Source organism: Ambystoma mexicanum, chromosome 11 (genome assembly GCF_040938575.1).
Source record: "Ambystoma mexicanum isolate Mex_15411 chromosome 11, UKY_AmexF1_1, whole genome shotgun sequence".
In the NCBI taxonomy this organism is placed as follows: Eukaryota; Metazoa; Chordata; class Amphibia; order Caudata; family Ambystomatidae; genus Ambystoma; species Ambystoma mexicanum.
In genome coordinates, this window is record NC_090934.1 from 1,467,493,338 (window position 1) to 1,467,513,527 (window position 20,190).

At 49.4% G+C, this 20,190-nt stretch overlaps 1 protein-coding gene across 2 annotated transcripts in view; it reads right to left on the reverse strand.

The window, feature by feature from the left end:
* The window catches only part of IQGAP1 (IQ motif containing GTPase activating protein 1), a 473,401-nt gene that overhangs the window by 236,373 nt on the left and 216,838 nt on the right, over window positions 1-20,190 (reverse strand). For both annotated transcript variants that reach the window (XM_069625145.1, XM_069625146.1), the window contains one exon: window positions 5,598-5,761. In XM_069625145.1, coding sequence (XP_069481246.1) covers window positions 5,598-5,761 — 164 coding nt within the window. The remainder of the gene's footprint in view (window positions 1-5,597; window positions 5,762-20,190) is intronic.

Sequence of the window (20,190 nt, forward strand, 5' to 3'; positions counted from 1 at the left end):
GGTAACGTTAAAGGTATTTGTACCGTGGACCGTCACCAGCGGAATTGGTCCCTAGATGCTCAGGCGGATCTGCAGAGAAGGCGGCGGGAGGGATTAGTCGGGTGAAGAGGGAGTAGGAAAGTGAGAGGAGCGGTGTGCTGTTGGCGGCTTCAGTTTGGTTTTCACAGTGAGCTGAGCTTTGGTGTGAATATCAGACCGATGCGAGACCTTGTGTGCTGTTGGTGGGGTGTATGTGTTGCTTGTTTGTTGTTGCAGTGTGGTGAAGTGCGTGCGGTTTGCAGAGCGAGAAAATGGTTGTGTGGATTTTCCTATGACATAGGTATGCTGAGATTTGAGCATAGGGTTAGTGGGTTATATGTCTCTTAGTCCTTATAATTCTTGTTCGATGTATCCAGTTATCCTATAGGTAGGCATATTTTCTACTTTTTCTTTCCTGACCGTGAACAATGAGTCCATTTCTTTAAAAAGGTAATTTGTAGCGACCATCACGGTTGTTCTCTCCGCACCACCCCGGGAAGCAACATAGACAAGAGTGTTTGGAACACGGCACTGCGATAAGCAACAATGGCAGCTTTTCCCAAAGGACCCGGCTGCAGCTTACATTTTAGGAAAACGCCTGCCAGTCAGACCAGCCAAGTCACATGCAGTAACACGATTACACATATAAAGCGCATGCACCGCTGTCCCAGGCCTCCACACTTTCATGCCTGAGCCGAAGCCAGAACCTTGCATGCATGGTACTCATGTGTCCAGGGAAAGCAAAGCAGGATACGAGCAAACACACAGACTCAGAGCTGGACCATCCAAAGAGCTAACTGGCTAGGGCACTCCGCTAGGATGGTCAGGCGAGGCCTCAGTTATTGGATGAGCTGCCTCAGTCTTTCACTCTTGAAAGGTAGAGAAAGTGAGGACCATTTGCACCCGGGTAACCACAACACTCTAAACATCCATGATTTGATTTGATTTTGGTTGAAAGTGGTTATCTAGTAGACATTTGCATCTACAGCAATTAATCATGGTAGAAACTGGGTGCCACTACTCTGCACAATTAATACAAAAGCCTGGACTAGAAGCTGTGGTGCTGTCAATTCCGTACATGGCCACTTTATCAAGAGACTTGGCACAACCCAACACCTCTATACCCATCCAGACTGAAGAAACCTGCACTAGCCTTCCTAGACCACATCATGGAGTGCCAGGGGAGCAGCGCAGGAGCCGCCCCAGGATTCCCCCCCTCAAGCCCGGCAGGACCACACACTTGATAGCAGACGCAGCACTATTCACGTTTATCGAGCACGGACCTAGCTCTGAGAAGCAACAGAGCGCTTTACAGAGGTATAGAACAACACAGATACACAATGGAACACTTTCCAGAAGTAACCAGAGAAGAGCTATACAGCGGGGGCGGGGCACAGAGGAGGGGGTGCATTTATGTTCTGTTACTGCGTTCATATCAATGTCGCTGGAGGGGAAGTGTTAGCAGGGGTGGACTGGCCTATAGGGAGCTCTGGAGATTTCCCGGTGGGCCTCTGCACCCGGGCCAGGGGTGACTGGCCTATAGGGAACTCTGGAGATTTCCCGGTGGGCCTCTGCACCCGGGCCAGGGGTGGACTGGCCTATAGGGAACTCTGGAGATTTCCCGGTGGGCCTCTGCACCAATGCTTCCGCCCCAAATCTGTTTAGTTAATTAACTATTGTTCTTTAAATTTACACTTCATTATAATCAGCTCTGGAAATGGAAAACATTTATTGGGGGAACTGTCGTTTCTTACGAGGGGCAGAGCTTTGGGAAGGATAAGGTGGGGCCAAGGGGCGTGGCTCCCGAATTGCACACCACAGTATTTCTATATAGAAGCCAATCATGGCGATTTGCATAAAAGCAAAGAGCATTATGGCAACACCATAATGTCCGCAATTTTAAATGTTAAACGTGCCTTATAGCGATTCATTCAGAAAACCTTTAAAGGGAATAATGGATTCTTCTGTTTTGATTGATCACAATGTTCGCCCTAATAAACAGATGTCTGTAAATTACAAGACATATATACCAGTTTGGACAGCTGCAGAAACGTCTGTGAGGCTTCAGCAGTTTCAGTATGCAGTCTCTCAATGCAGGAGCACCCCCTCCCCGGCCCCCCAAAGGACGCACCGCCTCCTCTTCTGAATGCTTTGCCCTGAAGGTTCACCTCATAGGTTCCTCAGTCACTGCCAAAGCCTCACCTTGCACAGCATGTGCTGAAGCGAGATCATGTACTCTTCTTAGACACCGAGACCTGTGGCCTGAAGGACTGAGCCAGACACTACAGCCACGGAAGGCCTCACAGCATAGGAAGGAAAGCCAGGGAAGCAGTAGGAAGGCTCGATATCTGGGGGCGGGGAAAGGCAAGTCACCCCATCCCCATGATGACACTTCTGCACACTGCTGAGCTGAGCAACATCAACGCTGTCAGACACACCCAGCCCACCTGGCCCCGCACCATTGATGGCAAACCTTTGTCTGGGCAAGACAACACCATAAAGGGGAATACAGGTGCCCAGGTGGTGGCATTCAGGGTGGGGCCAGAGAAGCCTCTGATTCTGCAACAGGCCGCATCTTGCTCTTTGTCCCAAACCGTATCAATGTCCCCCGCAAAGAGAACCCGAGCTGGATGAGTTCCAAGCACACAATGTACAGAGGCTCCCAGACAACTGTGGACCGTGAGGCCAGACAGCAACTTGAAATGCTTCCAACAAAGTATTGGGAACACTGCACTAAATGCACTGTAAATTCCATGACTGTAGAATTAGTATATTGCATAATTTACTTGCATAGATAATTATACATCACAAAAGATACGATTTCCTTTATTTGCGATATTTACACTATATCTGGTGTGTGCGACGCCCTGCTCTCATCTCATCCTCGCAGGCTGGGCTCACATGTGTTCAAAATGAGAGCTCTCTGGCAGGAGGTTCATTTGAATTTCTTTATGAACATAATGCAGAGAAAAGGTCATGAGCAGAAGGCATCAGGAATGAGAGTATGTGGTCTCAGTGAGATATTCAACAACGCATGGCGACTGGGGCAGGGGTCCGAGAGGGGCATGGCGACTGGGGCAGGGGTCCGAGAGGGGCATGGCGACTGGGGCAGGGGTCCGAGAGGGGCATGGAGACTGGGGCAGGGGTCCGAGAGGGGCACGAGAGGGGACATGGCGACTGGGGCAGGGGTCCGAGAGGGGCACGAGAGGGGACATGGCGACTGGGGCAGGGGCACGAGAGGGAGGGTGGGTGTCCTTGCGTTATTACACACCGAGCCGCCGAGAGGTGGGATGTTTGGGTTATGAGAGCAGGTCGCTGTATAAGGAGCAAGTCTATAGGGCATTAAGTGGATGGGGGCTCCCTGACCAAAGCAAGATGGCGAGCACTACTGGCCAACTAGAGAGACTTGAATAGGATGTGAACTGCCTGCCAGCTGTGGGTCATTTGCAGAAGGGCATTGCACGTGCTCAGAGGACGCTCAAAGCCTCAAAAGAAAAGCTCAACTGGCCTCCAACAGCAAGGACTCGGCACAATCTTGCCAGGAAGACTGGAAGCCATCTTGAGCTCATTCATTTGCTCCCAGAGTCATGTGACCATGTCATGAGACTGGATTAAAAAAGAACGCCATTTTCTCTCACATTATGCCATACCAGAGGTTGCATTTCCACATAGGGTGGCCAACTCTTTGATAGTCTTTCGTGGAACACTTGCCCACAAGGCGGCGATGACGTCATGTCATTCACATTTGGCACGCCCCTTTTTTAATGTACATTTTTTTTAATGGCTCTTCATTCCTGGCTTAATTAAAATGCAAATGGTTTGTCTTTGGGAGGTGATGGTCACGTTTTTTTAACTGCAAACATGACCATCACGACCCCAGGAACAAAGCTTTAGCATTTGAATGAAGACAGGTGTCGAGCGTTACAGCTCGACCTGCAGGCTCAAAAGGAGCCGGGGCTGGAGAGCCGCCCAGGGAAAGAAAGCAGCAAGCGGCAGTGCCATGCTGTGTACATGGCCACTTCAGTTTGCAGGTTGTCCCGATGAAAGTCGGGACAACCTGCGCGTCCTGCACAGCCACTCTGCAAACTGCAGGACAGAGTCCCTAATTGCGGGACCATCCCGCGAAATCCAGGACAGTTGGCCACCCTATTTCAACACCCCAGGGTCCTGCCTCAAAATCTCAAAATTGAAGCTTCCTGGCCCTACAACGCCTCCATACAGTTAGGAAGAATTGAAGCACACCGATTGGCTCCCCAGATGGTCATGTGACATGTCAACTCCCTTGTAATTGCTGGAGCGCCTGCAGCTAAGGGCCAAAAGGGCAATTTCCTGTTCAGGCATCTTAAGGCTGGAAAGGGTCTAGGGCTGGAGCCCCTTCTCAAGGCAGAGCTTTGCCGAGCTAGCACTTTGCCCGACTCCTGCTTCCACCTTGAAGAACTGAGGGATATCATGTTTTGGGCCTGCGGTCAATTGGTCACCTAGAATGGGTCGTCCCCATTCTATCCCACCTCAGACATTATATTTGCTCTTTCCGAGCTGTCATCACCCCCTCTTCTCCATCCTTCTTTTGCTGCTTGGTCTTCTGCACTCTCCCACTTGGGCTGCACCCTTCCCCTGGTGTCTACACCTGCCTACATCTTTCACGCTCCATCGTGCACCTTTAAATTGCTCCACGCCTCCTTGTACTGGCTGTCCTCCTCCGCATCTTAGAAATCCTTGAGCCACAACATGGCCAAACAAAAAACCTATTCTGCCCCCTCCCTGTTCACCTCCTGTGACTCTGCACTGGCCCTTCTCAAACATAGCTCACATTATCTCCAAACGCACCTGACCCTTTTCCCGCTGCCACACAACCCCTGCTCCCCTCCTGCTACCGCGCTTTCACTTGGCCTCTGGAATGTCATTCCCTCTCCAACAACCAACTCGTCCAACCGTATGGACCGCTTTGACTCTGATCACCCTCAACTTTCACTTCTTGCCAGAAAGTAATCTGGATGTCCCCTCAGGACCGCAACACTAGCGGATCTCGTCATGGGCTACTACTTTCCCCCACTCCGACCCGTGCAGAAGGGCTTCGGAGTGGGGCAATTTATGAATAAGGCCCTCACCAGTGCATCCATGCCCCGGACGTCACCTCGTCCTCTTTTGAATATGCCATTATTCAGCTCCTCCCTCCCACTCCTCACTGTTCTGGCTCTCTACTGAAATCCTGGCCCTCTTCTTCCTCAACTGGAGCTTCCCCTTGAGTCCACTCCACACCAACATCCTTACTGTCATGCTGGAGGACTTTAACATTCCCAAGCCCCCCATAGTCACTTCTCAAACTGTCTCCTGTACTGACTTGCATCAGGGAGGGTGCTCCTACGCCGACGGCAACTCAATACAAACCTTACATAGCTGCTTAGATATTACCAGAGGTGTCCTTTAATACGGCATGGTTCCAGGCATCTTTACGGTAAACGAAAAGTTAAAAAGGCTGCTGTTCAGGAGTCATGGCTTCCCTGTATAATATGACCTAGACATATATTTTCTACACAACGTTTAGGCGCAGGGCACACGTATGGTGTCAGTTTGCCTACCTCGATTTTCTGCTGCTTGTCGGCTTGAAGTTGCTTTAGGTACCAGTCGCTGTTATCACGCTGCAATCCACGCAGTCCCAGTACTTGCAACCGCAGAGCTTCAAACAAGGCCAGTGGATCTCCCTGGTCCAGCGCCAAGTCAACCTTGTCCAACGCAGCGTGCACTATGTGAAAGAAAACCCTGAATTACTCCTCAATCAGACGTAACCACAAACACCAATACTGAAACAACCAAATCTCCAGGCAACAACCTACAGTAGTCTCCGGAGAAAGTGCAGCGAGAAAATATGGTTGCAGCTCTGCCGATTATAGTAATAGGCAACTTCACTATAGTGGACTTACTCTCGGAAAAATACACAAGGTTGGTGGATTGGCATAAGTGCCATCTTATCAGATCTGATGCAACGTAACAGCTCATGGGCTATAGCACTAACAGAGACTTTACAGCCAGAGCCGTGATCAATATAAGACAGATGTAAGCAATGGGGCTTTCTCTAGTGAGCGATACAACTACAAAGTCATTCATTCCTTAACATCGAACTTTATTCCCTTTCAGGGCTGGACATATGCTATTTAGGAAAATAAACTGGGTGTGTGATGAAATTACTGCTGCATTGCGGGATTACAGGGGTGAGTAGTGGTTTCGGAACTCCTACGCAGCCCCACACTACTACAACAAGACCGGAAGTGATCCCATTCGTACAGGTTAGGTAGGCGCAGTATGGATGGGACACCTCTTTGAGGTAGCATTGGCCGAGTACAGGCCATGCTCTTCAAGAGGATGTGAGCCAGCATGGAAGCATTCCAAACAACTATAGTGCAGTTTAAGAAATATCCAATCAAGGGTCTAAAAAAAATATAACCCTCTAATGAAACTAAAAGAACAAACTACTAAAAATACTAACATCTCATCCCCCCCTAATGTGATACAGAGAGAACTAAGGGTTTGGGGGAAACTGGATTCTGGGTATCGAAGTACAGGCGTCTGCAGAAAAACATTCTTGTAACAAAGTTGAACAATTTCAAGAATGTCTTGAAGGCATTAAGTGAGGTCTTACGTGTCACTAGGGACCATAAAACAAGGGCCGTGGACAGAGCCACATTTTATATTTAGTGTGACGAATTTCAAAGTGTTGTCACTGCTTTAGATGGGGAAGCCGCTTTTCATGAGGCCAGGAAGGGGAGGCCGATACCCGATATTCCCCCTGGGTGTGGTGCTCAGGGTGAGGATCTCAAGTGGAGGGAGGACCCCACAGAGTAGTGACCAGCTTGGGAGAACACGATATCCCTTTCCCCCTCCCACCTTCCCTGAAACCCCATCCATCTCCACATTACCTGAAACCCCCATGTACGGTTGTAATACATCACAGGTAATAACTACTGAGACGACAAAGAGGTTGAGAGCAATGATTACCAACGCGAACGGCAGTACGTGCTCTAGCCTTTGCAAGGACACGATTTGCCCGCTGTCATTCAAAGGCAGAGAGGGAACTGCAGGATGGCATCTTCATTCTTGGTCTGGCGCGGACCACAAGAGGCTTCAGATACGCGGTGGCTGGCTCACGAGAGGCTTCACATACGCGAAGGCTGGCATGAGGAAGAAGAACATTGCGTCACGGAGAGAACCGCACTCGCAGAAGACTTGCAGCATGGGAAGCAGACAAGAGCAAAGGAAAGCTGCTTGCCGGTAACCAGAGCCACAAGAGTGCCGGGAGACGGATGCCGAACAGCAGAAGAAGCACGCAGAAGGTCGGTGAGGATGCCAGAAAGCCGATGAAGCCCCTGGGAAAGCTGTGAGCAACCAGAGAGGGGCGGCCCAGACCCTACAGGTACCAGGGTGGGTGATCCCAAGGTTTGGGAGGCAGAGGGGGCAGGAGGCTGGAGGCAAGACATAGGAGAAACCAAAGAGGCAGAATAATTATACACGGGGGGTCTGGGGCCCATGGTGCGAAGATAAACACTGAGAAATACGAACTTTGCATATTTAATCAGTACCCACAGACCTTGGCAGGAGAGTAAACCAAGGCAGTGGGTGAATGAGGAGGTTGTGTACCCTACTTGGCAGGAGAGTAGACCAGGAAGCGGGTACTGAGAAAAGAAGCCAAGCACTTGAGTCTTGTGGAACTTTAACTTGTTTTCATTTGCTGGAAAGACTCTGGGAAAGGGACTCAGCCCCTGGAGTCTTGTGGAACTTGTATGTTTGAGCTACAAGGTCGGGCTGGAGGTCGGCAGTCAAAGGACATTTACCATTGCACATTATATTGACTTTAGCTTGTGTGGGACAGGCTAGGATTTAGACACAGGACGGCAAACTTTACCTGGACATTCTGACACAGTGTTTCATTAGCTAGTTTTGTTGAGGCAGGGACACCCCTCTTTGAGATAGTGCTAGTTAGGTTTTCCTCTCATTTCCCTCATTTTTGGTTGTTAATAAAAGTTTTTGGCAATCAACTTTCCACCTGTGTGTCCGTCTTTTACTGCTAGAACATCACTATATGGGATACATTACTCACCGTAATCGTATTTATGATGCTTGTATCTGCTTAGATGCACATGCTGTGCATAGGCCGACATCTAGTGGAAGCTGCGGAGTATTACAGTTTGTTTTTCGAAACTCGAAAATTGGGCGTCGACACAGGGCGTGCCAGTAACACTATCCCTAGTGTGACGTCCACCGTACCCATGATCCCTCACGCGTCTAGGACCCTCAGATTGTATTTTTCCTGACATGAGGTAGCATGAGGAGTAGCGCGAGTACAGATGATCCAAGCAGATTCAAGATAGATAAGGTAAGACTACAAGCATCCATGCGCCTTCTCTCAGAGGAGAGGAAGGGTGGGTCGCATGTGAATCTAAGCAGATACAAGCATCAGAAATACGATTACGGTGAGTAATGTATCCCTTCTGAGGCAAGTGGAATCTGCTTAGATCACATGCTGTGCATAGATTAGCGAGCAGTGTTAGAAGAAGGAGGTGGGATGCGAGAAGGGTCATGAGCAAACAGGTGTCTTAGAACCGCTTGTCCCACTTGAGTATCTGTCTTGGAATGGGTGTCAATGCAGTAGTGCTGAGTAAAAGTGTGAATAGAGCTCCAAGTAGCTGCTTTGCAAATGGTGTCAAGGGGAACATTTGCAATGAAAGCCAGAGTGGCCTCAATGCCTCTTGTCGAGTGGGCTCTGGGCGTAAAAGGCAAAGTTTTGTCAGAAAGAGAGTACAACTGGATACAGTTGACAATCCACTTGGAGATGGCACCCTTAGAGACGCGATCTCCCTCTTTGCCTGTGGCTACGGAGACAAACAGTTTATCTGTCTTTCTAAGCGGTCTGGTCTTGTTTAAGTAGTAAAGGACTGCCCTACGCACATCTAGGGTGTGTAGTTTAACCTCAGCCGAGCTTTGTGGGTTTTGGAAGAAAGCCGGAAGCTCGATGGACTGGTTTACATAGAATTTTGAAAATAAACTTAGGTGAGAACCTAGGGTGTGTCCGTAAAGCCAGCTTATCCTTATGAATAGTAAAGAAAGGATCCTGCACTGACAGAGCCTGAATTTCACTGACCCTTCTTATGGATGTAATGGCTACTAAGAAGGCAGTCTTATAGGTCAGGTGCTTGAGACTTGTCTTATGTATGGGCTCGAATGGGGGGCCCATGAGTTTAGATAGCACCACTTTCAGGTCCCATCCTGGTGGTGGGTTAGATATAGGAGGATGAAGTCTCTTTACTCCTTCCATGAAGGCTTTAACCACGGGTAACTTCCACCACGACACCTTGCTATGTGAGGGGGTGTACGCTGACAGTGCTGCCAGGTGTACCTTTAGTGAGTTGAAAACCAACCCTGCGTCCAGCAGGTGGAGCATGTATGTCACAATAGTGGAAGGAGTGTAATCAACTGGGTTGATTTGTTTATACTGGCACCAGATAACGAATCTCTTCCATTTGTCGAAGTAGCAATGCCTCGTGTTCGGTTTCCTAGACTCTTTTAGGATGTCCATACACCTCTGTGGTAAATTGAGATGTCCAAACTATGACCTCGGCAGCCATGCTGCTAGGTTCATGGAGTTGGGTTGAGGATGCACCTTCTGACCTTGGTGCTGGGACAAAAGGTTGTACCAGCCCGGGAGTTGGATGGGATCGCACACCGAGAGTCTGCGTAGGTGTGGAAACCACGGTTGTCTCACCCACATGGGAGCAACTAGGACGAGCGTCATCGACTCTCTGTTCATCTTGTTCACCACCTTCCTGATGAGAGGAGTTGGTGGAAAAGCGTACGCAAACATCCCTGACCAGTTCATCCACAGGGCGTTCCCCAGGGAGTCTGGTTGGGGAAACCTGGATGCGAATCCTGGGCACTGTCTGTTTTCGCTTGTGGCGAATAGGTCTATAGTGGGCAAACCCCACTGAGAGAAGAGATCTTCTACGATATCTCTGTGTAGACACCATTCGTGTTCCTCCGGAAGGGGATCTCTGCTCAAAGCGTCCGCTAGAGCATTGAGATCCCCTGGAACATGTTGAGATGACAGAATGTTCCGTCTGAGTGCCCATATCCAAATTTTCTGGGCAAGTTTGGACAGATTTGACGAATGAGTCCCTCCTTGCTTGTTCAGGTAGAACATGGCTATAGTGCTGTCCGTCCGGATCTGCACAGACAGGTTCAGTAGTTGGGGCTCGAACGCTTGAAGTGCTCTGAAAACTGCCAGAAGCTCTAGCAGGTTGATGTGATTCTTGGCCACTGTGTGAGACCAGAGACCCTGAGCTGTGTGGTGGAGATGGTGAGGTCCCCATCCTGTCAGGCATGCGTCCGTCGTGACTACCGCCTGTATCTCAGGATCGTAAAAGGGTTTCCCCTTGGATAGATTGGCTCTTGTCCACCAGTGGAGGCTTTGTACAAGTGTTGGCGAAACGACCACTAGATCGTCCCACTGACCACTTGCCTGAGACCACAGTTTCGCCAACCATTCTTGCATGGGACGCATGCGCAGGCGCGCATGGAGGAACAGGTAAATACATGACGCCATCATGCCCAGCAAACGCATTGCTTTGCGTACTGTTATCTGGCGACTGGTTTGATATTGCGGAATTTGCAGTAGTATATTCCAAATTCTTTCCTCTGAAGGAAAAGCCAACCCGTCTTAAGTATTTAGAACAGCTCCTAGGAACTGCTTGGAGGTGCTGGGCACCAGACTTGATTTTTTCTCATTTATGGAGAAGCCCAATTTGAAGAGGAGGTCGATAGTTCTTTGAATGTTTGTCCTGCAAATTACTGGGGTCTCCCCCGTGATGAGCCAGTCGTCCAGATAAGGGTACACTGGGATTGCCTCCCTGCGTAGGTGTGCCGCCGCCACCGCCAGTACCTTGGTGAATACCCTTGGAGCCGAGGCTATCCCGAAGGGCAGTACCTTTAACTGGTAGTGCTGACTGTCCACCTTGAAGCGCAGATATTTTCTGTGCGCTGCGAACATGGAAATATGAAAATAAGCATCTTTTATATCCAATGTTGCCATGTAATCCCCCTTTTTTAGGAGGGGAATTACCTCTTGGAGAGTAGTCATGCGAAATTATTGGGGCTTGACATACTTGTTTGCCGGCCGTAAATCCAATACTGGGCGCATTGTCAAATCTTTTTTTGGCACAAGGAAGTAGGTTGAATAAATACCCTTGTTTACCTGGTGTCCCGGGACGGGTTCTATCGCGTCCTTTGCGAGAAGAATTTCGATCTCTTCGGGTAGGATCTTCTGGTGGTCTAAGGAGTGTATTCTTTGTCGTGGAGGGTGGTTTCGGGGACGCTCTAGAAGTTCTATGCAGTATCCTGCGGACACTGTGGACAGCACCCATCTGTCTGATGTGATCCCTTCCCAAGCTTGTGTGAAGATGGAAATGCGTCCCCCTACTGGGGATGCGTGAGAAGGGACCCTGAACGGAGCGTCACTGTTTTGGTGGAGGTGTGCCCCCTCCTTTATTGGGACTGCCTCTACCCCTACCACAACCTCTTTTGTTACCCCTGCCATAACTCTGGGTAGACTGCGGGTTAGTGTTCCATGTAGTACCCTTGCCTTGGGAATAGTTTGAGCCTCTTTGGGAGTTTTGTCCGCGAGGCCGACGAAAATTGCCATTCCCTCTCTGGTTAGTTGCCCTAGGGACTTGAGTGTCTCGTACTTGGCATTCTTTAGCGCGTCCTCGACCGCCTTTCCATCAATAGATCCGGCTCCACCGGCTTATCTATCAATGATGCTTGGGTCTCGGCCTTGAAACCAGACTGCCGTAGCCAAGCATGCCTCTTAATGACCGTGCTTTCAGCAATTAATCTGCCGGCGTTATCCGCGGCATCAAAGGTTGATTTTAAAATGCAACCTGATACGGCTCTCCCCTCGGCCGAAACTCGTGCCAATTGGCTTTTTAAGGGTTCTGGGGCGGAGTCTATGAGAGCCGTGACTTCTTCCCATTGATGGCAGTTGTAACTAGCCAGCAGGGTGGTGGAGTTTGCAATCCTTGCCTGGTAGGCGGAAGTGGAGGCTACTTTCCTGCGCAAGCCATAAATCTTCTTGCTCTCCTTGTCGGGGGGAGCTTCGGACGATGACAAGGGTGTTCCCGCCCTCTTACGGGTGTTTGTAACAACCAGGGAGTCTGGTTTGAGATGTCCCCTTATGTACAGTGGGTCAGAATGGGCTGCCCTGAAAAGCTTTTCAATTCTGGGGTTTCCTTCCCTAGTGAGATTGGGGTTAACAAGGGAAGGGTCTATCCTCCTTTGTATTGACTTAAGGATAGGGATGGCCTGAGCAACATGTCTCCTTTCTCCCACCAACTCCTTGGCAAAATCCCTCTCTTCCTGTTATGTTATGTTACTTTGCATTTATATAGCGCCTTATATACCATTGGTATGGTCTGAAGGCGCTGGTAGGTTGAACGCCCTTGGGAACCGAAGTTCAAGTCAGTTGAGAGAGTAGAGAGAGTCAAAGGTGCGTGTGAGCACCGGATATGTGTGCAGCTGGTGTGGCATTTGTGTCATAGCTGCTTCTTAGCGGTAGGTGTGGTGGTTGGGAGGTCAATAGTATGTGTTCGTTCTGGCAAGAATTATCCAGACCGATCATGGCTGTGTTATGCCTGAGGAGAACGCCTGGCTGGGGGTGTGTAGCCAGCAGTGTTTAGTTAGAGTGATGGGGAGTATGAGGCAGATGGTATGAGAACAGCTATACCGAATGGTGTCATAGTATCGCTGTGTTCTATTTGAGTGGTGGTGTAAAGAAGAGAGTAAGCGTGGAGATGTGAGTATGGTGGTTTACTGTAGGTGCTTGAGATCGCGCCCACTCCAATACTTCCATGAACTTCATCCGTTCCATGTACTCCAACTGTTCTATGCATTACGACCGTTTCAAGCACTGAGACCATTCCTTTCAGTGTTCTTTCAGACATTTCATGCCCTCCAAACCATTTCATGTACGTCCCGCCATTCTGTGCACTCCAACCCGTTCCATGCATTCCCATCCGTTCCATGCACTCCCATCCGTTCCATGCACTTCAACCATTTTATGCCCTCCACCATTTTATGCACTACTCCCGTCATTCGTTCTAGCCACGTTATCCTTTGTCCATGCATCATCCATACACATAAGTCATCTTCGCACTGATCCTTTCATTCGTTCTACCCATGTTATCCTTACTCCATGCATCATCCATCCACATACGTCATCTTCACACGTTCCATTCACTTAACTATTTGTACCACTTCCCTCGTTCCACCCACTCTACTAGTTCCCCCCACTTCGCTGGTTCCAAGCACATCACCCGTTCATTCACCTACTTCATCCGTTCTACCATTTCACCCGTTCCACCTACTTCACCCATTCTACGTCAGTTCATCGGTTCCATCCACACCCTTCATCCGTTCCATCCACACCCTTCATCCGTTCCATCCCCATGCTTTGCCCATTCCATCCCCATGCTTTGCCCATTCCATCCCCATACTTCACCCTTTCCATCCCCATACTTCACCCTTTCCATCCCCATACTTCACCCTTTCCATCCCCATACTTCACCCGATATAGGGCGTCCACTTCACCCGTTCACCCTATATAGGGTAGACTTTCAAGACTTTGGTACAGTGATGTTATTAGGGGCACTGTCAAATCCCGCTATGCCAGAGTGGTGGTATTATATACACTTCTAGAATCAACTTTGTACCGAGAGGAAATTAGGCACACTTCTAAAATCAGCCAAGGCTCGTTAATAGGCACACTTCTAGGTACAACCAGGGCACGCTATCAGGTACAATTCTAAATTCCACCAAGGCACGCTATTAGGCACACTTCTAAGCTCAACTTTGCAGAAATAGGATAATAGGCAGCCAAAACAATTTTGCAGTGGGGATGATATTAGGCAGCCAAATTTAAATTTGCACAGTGAGGATATACAACTAAGGCGCACTAATGGGCACACTTCTAGGTAAACCAAGGGCACGCTATCAGGCACACTTCTAAATTCAACCAGGGCACGATATTAGGCACCCTTCTAAAATTCCGCTTTGCACGGAGAGGATTTTAGGCGCACTTCTAAATTCAACCAAGGCGCGCCGATAGGTACATTCCCAAATTCAACTTGGGCAACCCAATTCAACTCTGCACAGAGGAGATATCAGGCACACTTCTAAATTCAACCAGGGCGCTTTATTTTGCACACTTCTAAAATCAGGCAAGGCACGTTATTAGGCACACTTCTTAATTCAACTTTGCACAGAGAGGATATTAGGTGCATTTCTAAAATCAACCAAGGCGTGCTCATAGGCACACTTTTAAATTCAGCCAAGGCGTGCTAATAGGCACACTTCTAAATTCAGCTTTGCACAGAGAGCGTATTAGGCACACTTCAAAATTCAACGAGGGAACGCTATTAGGCACACTTTCAAAGTCAACCGGGGCACGTTAATAGGTACATTTCTAGAGTCGACCAGGGCATGTTATTAGGCACACTTCTAAATTTAACTTTAACTTTGTACAGAGAGGATATTATGCATACTTCTAAATTCAGCCAAGGCGCGCTAATAGGCACACTTCTAAGTTCAACTTTGCACAGAGAGGATAATAGGCACATTTCTAGATTCAACTTTGCACAGAGAGGATTTTAGGCACATTTCTAGATTCAACTTTGCACAGAGAGGATTTTAGGCACATTTCTAGATTCAACTTTGCACAGAGAGGATATTAGGCATGCTTCAAAATTCAGCGAGGGCATGCTTTTTGGCCCACTTCTAAGGTCAACCAGGGCACGTTAATAGGCACATTTCTAGAGACAGCCAGGGCATGTTTATAGGCACATTTCTGAAGTCGACCATGGCATGTTAATAGGCATACTTCTAAATTCAACTTTGTGCAGAGAGGATATTAGGCACACTTCTAAAGTCAACCGGGGCACGTTAATAGGCACACTTCCAAATTCCACTTTGCACAGGGAGGATATTAAGCGCACTTCAAAATTCAACCAAGGCACGCTCATAGGCACCTTTCTAAATTCAACATTGCACAGAGAGGAAATTAGGTGCATTTCTAAATTCAGCCAAGGCGTGCTAATAGGCACACTTCTAAATTCAGCTTTGCACAGAGAGCGTATTAGGCACACTTTCAAAGTCAACCTGGGTGTCAATGTGGAAGTGCTGTGCCGCTCTGGACAGGACCTCATTCAGGAGAGGTTGGTTGTCGACCGGGGAGTCGGTAACCGCGGGCTCTTTCTCTACTGGGGAATCTACCCTGTATGTATCTGGGTCGTCCTCTTCCTCCTCCTCCTCCTCCTCCTCCTCCTGGTCCTCATCATCCCCGTAATAGCCTGTCCCAGTTTGTTCTTCGAACATGCCCACGTCTGGATCCTCAACAAAGGATGGATCTTCCTGGTACTGAGAATAGGGTTGTATATAGAAGGGGTCTGAAGATAGAGTTGGTGCTTCACCCCGGGACTTCCTACTTGGGGGTATTGGATCCTTCGAGCCTGAGGGAGTTGACCCTTCTGGGGCATAAGAGAGAAAGTGTTCCGGGTTTTTGGCGTAGAAATCTGCCAATGATGACATCCTTGACATTACTCTGTCTATGACATCACTGGACCATTCCCTTGAACTGGGAATAACTCTTTCCTGGAGTGCTTTCCCTGTTTTATCCTGACTAGACCTACTGGTTTGAACAGGGGTCTTAGGGACAACATATTGAGATTTGTCCTGGCTAGACCTACTGGCCTGAACAGGGGCCTTAAGGACAGGGGTCTGAGACTTGTCCGTCTGTTTAGGTGGAGTAGAATGTAGTTTAGGAGTGGAAGTAGGCTGGGACTGCTTACTTCGTTGTTTTCCCCCCTCCCCGTGGGTGGAAGAGTGCTTCCCCGACTTTTGGGCCCTATCAGAGCTTTTCGATGCCTGGCGTCGAAATTCGGGGGTAGAGTCCCTGTCTCTGGAGAGTGTAAGGGATTCGGTAGCAGCCTTACCGCTGCCTGCAGACGCCGACTCCTGGAGTGCGGCTCGGGGGTAGAGGTCGGCGTCGTCCTCCGACGACCGAACCTCAGTCACTAAGGGGAGCGAGGCACTTTTAGCAACAGTGGAGGGTTGCTTGGTGTCATGAGGCGATCTCGAACGCGAACGCTTAGAGGACACCGACTCGGTGGACCGTTCTCTACGTGCCTCTTTCCGAGAACTTGACATGCGCGTCGAGTCTCGGTTGGGCTTTTGTTTGCTCGAAGTGGTGTGGGTAGCTCTCGTGTCGCCGGGGGTCTTCCCCATAGCTGCCCTGCCGGACAACCTTCCGAGATAGGGGACTTGCACTTGGCTGTCCATCGACGCCACATTGCCCTCGCCGTCCGAAGGTACGGCGTCGCTGCCATCGCTGAAGGCACCCTACGCGGCCATGGCCTCTTGTCGCCTGGCGTGGTGGGCCCAACGCTTTGTCGAACGGTCCTTAAGGGTCTTCGGTTTAAACCGACTGCACGCTCTGCAATTCGCCTCTGGGTGGTCCCTCGGCAAGCAGAGGTTACACGTGGCGTGTCTGTCAACCCAAGGATACTTGCGGTTGCACTTGGGTCAAAATTGAAAGGGGGTACCCTCCATATGCACCCTATGGCAGCGGGCTGGGAGTGTAGGAATATAAGTAATGTACCTATATTAATCAGAGGGTAGGATATGTGCCACCCCCCACTCTTCCTACTTGCAGGGCCGAGTCCAGAGGACTTCCGAGGCCCGGGCCGAGGCCAGAGGCCTTCCGAGGCCCAAATCCGTCGCTGTAGCACGACGGTTGAATTTTCTCCGATCCGGCGTCGAGTGTCGATGTTCGGAGACTCGACGTAGAGGTGGAATAAACAGGGAAATATATAACAATATTAGCAAAGTCTGACTAAATCAGGGAACTCCACTCAGTGCTTCCGACCATCATGGCGGAAAAAAACTATCTGAGGGTCCTAGACGCGTGAGGGATCATGGGTACGATGGACGTCGCACTAAGGATAGTATTACTGGCACGCCCTGTGTCGATGCCCATTTTCGAGTTTCGAAAACAACAACTGTAATACTCTGCAGCTTCCACTAGATGTCGGCCTATGCACAGCATGTGATCTAAGCAGATTCCACAAGCCTCAGAAATATATATATCTTCTTACAGGGTATATATAGTGTCAAGCCAGGATTATGGGCAGTTTCTGGAGCATTAACTCGGGTTCAAGTATGCCCGAAAGGAATCAACAGTGATACGGTTCGACAAGTGGTAACGGCTTGCGGCTCCTAGAAGTTTGGAAGATGCAGCTGATTTTCAAGTCGGTGTAGCTCAGAGGCATTGCAGAGTCTCCATGCAAGAAAAGCAAGGATGTGGCTTGAGCAGTGAGCTGGCTGGACTATCGTACAATGTAGTGCAGGTAGACAAGCAGCCACGGTTCGTAGATCGAAGAAGCTTGGAACAAGTGGCGATGTTTGTGTTGGCGATACTCGAAGCGGCCTGAAGTTGATAGTGTGTCACAGGCAGCTCTGTTGGGTCTTTGCAGCAGCTCAACAAATGTCAGACACTCACAGAGGCTCAAAGTGGCTTGAAATTGTAGAGAGACAGATGAAGCTTTTTTTCGTCCTTAGGGTTCTGTGGGACCCTCCCCACGGTTCCTGAGGAAGGGTGGGTCCGTCTGACTTTCCCCATCCATCCAAGGAGACTTGCAGGGCTGCCAGTTCAGCAGGCAGTCTTGGGTACCAGTCTTATACCAGAATGGGTTAGTGGATGGGTCAGCACCCTCTTTGGAAATTCATATCTACAGCCCAATAGATGGGGTCTTTGGGCAGCCTTTACCCCAGGTCTGCAGTGAAATGTTCCAAATGTTTTGAAGATGATTTTTCAAGCCGGTTCTTCCCGATGCTTCCCCCAAACGGAGCTCAAAGCTGATTGCTTTAAGGGGGAGTCTCAACCCCTTAAATTAGTCACTTTGTTACAGTGTATAGGTCCTTTCCAAGCCTTATGTAATTGGGCGATCCTTGTAGCTGTAACAAGGGTTATTGCTTCAGATTCTACCCCCAGAGTGCCTTGTCTGCAGGTATCTGGGAGGTGGGTGGGGCGGGAGTCTCAGGAAGCTGAAGAGGACCTGGCAACTCTAAAATGGTTCGCCCCTTCACCAACATGACGCTCCTCTCCAGCTACACTGCCCCCCCCCCCCACGCTTCCCTCCAAGATCTTCTTTAGATGAATGGGGCTCCAGGAGTGAACTCCCAATCCTGCTGCAAAGGCACCTTTGAAGCTCCCAACCCTCACCTCACCAGTCAAGGAGGTATGTCCTTGTTATCCTGAGAAAGGTGCGACAGCTTCAAAAGAACAATGGGCTTCCCGGGCAAGGGTCACCACATGCTGTGGGTGAAACCTCCAGGCCAGGAGCAGCACACAAAGAACTCAGCCCTGCACAAAACAAGTGGAAATGAGGAATGACGTCAGGTGACTGTATTTCCTCATCTGCCACCCTATCAAACCAGTGATAGCGTTATACGGAGCCAACGCTCCGTCGCCAGACAAACGAGGCCATGGAGTAAACGTTATTTTGAACCTGGGTGCCGGCACCTTTACAGGCAGCCGTAGCCGCTGACATGGATTTTGGATCCAGATGGCTGTTTTAGGAAGGTACATGTTACTTTGTAGCTGCCATGTTGCCAAATCACACTGCAACTGCTGGTGTCGGGGGACAATGTGTGAATCTACTGTTCAGCATGGAGCATTTTGAAAGTGGGGCCCGCTTAACTGAGCCCACTTTCTGAGAGTGAAAACCACCATCATTCTGCATAGCAAAATAAATTGAAGAAATCAGAGGAGTGCCCACACCCTTAGAGATGGCACTCTGCCACAGGGAGGTTGGCATATCTCCTTGTACGAATCAGCATTCCTGATAGCGAATGTGTACTGATTACTTCTTAGCTACAGTGGGAAAAAATCATAATAGTCAAAAGATCTTTTTTTGTGTAAAAACCATCAGGTCCCATAATCCCATTGCCTTAAAATGCTCCTGTGCAACCCTTGGACACAACCACTGTGTGATCCCACAATGGACCCCGTTCTTGGTTTGCAGCAAACGTTCAACTTTCTTTCCTTGTCAAATCATTCTTCATGGAGAAGGATTCCCCAAGTTGGTCGGATATATAGAGAAACTCTTGTCCAGCTGTTCATTCCAGGGGGAGTGGATCCACTCTACTACCACACATGGCAAGTGATTAGTAGAGCCCTCGTTCTTCCTCCCACCCTCACAGCACCAGGCCGTGTGCAGAGTGGAGCCAAGGATTTCCACATATGGCAATGTATGTAAAATACTGCCATGTTCTCAAGTCTAACCAGACCATGTAGGCAAAGGAAGTAGCAGCTTACATTTTAGAACCATTAACCGCAGCGAGAGCAAGCTGCTGTACAGGTTCTTCGTGAGCTGCTCCTTGGACGGGGACCTGAGGTTCTCTTCGCATCGACACCACCAAGGCTAGAGAGAGGTCCATTACATCAGCTGGGCTTCAGCCGCGGATCTGGCTCTCACCGCCCAACCGACAGAATGAATTGTTCAGCTTTTCAAGAAGTGAGCAGCTGGCACAACCGATTGGCAAAGCGGTGGGGTTTCCCTCCGTCAACATCTCATGGACCTAGCCCTCTTCTGGAGCTGATCAAGAATCCTAATGGACGGTGCACCACTCCACCACTGTAGAAAAGGGAAGGCGCAACCCGGCAGCTGTTAATTCAAGATGGACGTTCTGTTATGGAGGCAGCGCTTTGCATGGCCTCCGTTCAAACAAAACCTTGGAATGTGGACAACTGAATGCATCGCTGCTTTTCTGCTTGGTCCCACAATCATCCAGGCATCTCCTGCACGTTGGCAATATTATGCAACCACTCATGCGACTTCGCAAAATACCAAGTAGGAGAACCGCGGATCCGAAAGTCTGGCCATGTCCTGCAGCGTGGATGGGTATATTCAAGGATGACTCTTAGTTTCAGAGAGAAAACTCACAATCCTTTTCTGTAGAGGCACAAAGCCAAGCCAAAATTACAATCTTAAACTTGTCTCCCTAAGAATGGCACCCCAAGACATGCAGGCTCAGATGATACAGGCTCAGAGGTCAACTCTGGCCTTCGTGTCTACT